Source organism: Brassica oleracea, unplaced genomic scaffold, assembly GCF_000695525.1.
Source record: "Brassica oleracea var. oleracea cultivar TO1000 unplaced genomic scaffold, BOL UnpScaffold02812, whole genome shotgun sequence".
NCBI classification, from domain to species: Eukaryota; Viridiplantae; Streptophyta; class Magnoliopsida; order Brassicales; family Brassicaceae; genus Brassica; species Brassica oleracea.
Genome location: NW_013619340.1, coordinates 1 through 1,466, shown reverse-complemented (window position 1 = coordinate 1,466; position 1,466 = coordinate 1). Strand labels below are relative to the sequence as shown.

The following is a 1,466-nucleotide window of genomic DNA, read 5'->3' as shown; positions in this document are numbered from 1 at the left end:
TCTTGGATTATCTCAAATATCCTTTTTTCTAAAAAGGAAAGACTCGTAAAAAAGGAAAAGGTGATTTTCTTAAATCGTATCAAATATTACCGTTGTTAAAAAAATATTAGATATTAACGATCAAAACGAGTATAAATATACATCCAAAGAGCACTCGTACTATCTCATACAACAAAAAAATAAAAAAAAATCCCACACTGATTGTAGAGTTCTAAGAAGAAGCTGGAGCGTTACGCAAGAAAAATAATGTCGAGCCTCCCGTCGAAGAAAATTCTTGACGATCTCTACACTCGATTTGTTGTGAACGGCCCCGAGGAAGAAAAACAGTCTTTGAATCGACTCATGTTTCTTGTAGAGAGTGCTCACTGGTACTACGAAGATAACGTTGTCGAAAACGACAAAACCCTAAAGTCGCTGTCCTTTGGAGAGTTTACTCGTCTCTTATTCAACAACTCCGATGCGTTGAGTCCTCACGTTGGATACATGGATATGATATTTAGAGACTTTTTCTCTTACAAGTCTCGAATCCCGGTCGCTGGTGCGATTATATTGGACGAGACATACGAACGTTGCTTGCTGGTGAAGGGATGGAAACAATCATCGAATTGGAGCTTTCCACGAGGGAAGAAGAATACGAACGAAGAAGATGATGTTTGCGCTATACGAGAGGTCCTCGAGGAGACAGGGTGTGATGTATCGAAGCTGCTTAATAAAGAAGAATACATCGAGATTACATTCGAAGGAAAGAAGAGAGTGAGGCTTTACATTGTCGTTGGCGTGAGAGATGATACAGCTTTTGCGCCACTAACGAAGAAGGAGATCAGTCAAATCTCATGGTTTCGGCTTGATGGGCTTGAAAGTGGATTCGCTGGTCTCAAGTTGTTTGAGGTTGCACCTTTTCTAGCATCCTTGAAGTCGTGGATATCAAAGCATCTGTCTCCTCTGAGCATTGACAAGCCCCTTAAACCACCACTCTGCGTGTGGACTGCAACAAAGAAGACAACGACAACAATAACAATAACAACAACGGAAAGAAGATACAATGTAAAACCTTGGAGACAGTCTCTAAAGGTCAACAAGTCTGCAATTTTGCCGGCCTTGGGAATTTGTTCTTGAGTAGAGTCAGTCAAATATTGGGAGCTATATGGTGTGGTCGGATTGTAGAGCAAAATAGTACATGAGATATACTTTGCTATTTAGTTTGTTGTACATGATTATATTGTATATCCAGTAGTTAATGAAACCAAGCTTTATTCTTTATTTCTAAAACGTTTTTCTTCTTAATTTCAGACCAAGTAACTTATACATACAAATTATAATATAGATGCTTCTATGGAGAATTAATTAAACTAAGTTATGTACAATCAAAGACCTTTTATCTTGCATTGCGTGGAGCAAATTCAGGTTTCGAACCTATGACCCTTGCGTTATTAGCACGAAGCACTAACAAACTGAGCTAATATTAG

At 38.6% G+C, this 1,466-nt stretch overlaps 1 protein-coding gene across 1 annotated transcript; it reads left to right on the top strand.

The window, feature by feature from the left end:
• The first annotated feature begins 240 nt into the window (after positions 1 to 240).
• LOC106321744 (mRNA-decapping enzyme subunit 2-like) lies at positions 241 to 1,116 on the top strand. Its single transcript, XM_013759987.1, has one exon. The coding sequence runs from the start codon at positions 247 to 249 to the stop codon at positions 1,114 to 1,116; it is 870 nt and encodes a 289-aa protein (XP_013615441.1). The 5' UTR covers positions 241 to 246.
• The last annotated feature ends 350 nt before the right edge of the window (positions 1,117 to 1,466 follow it).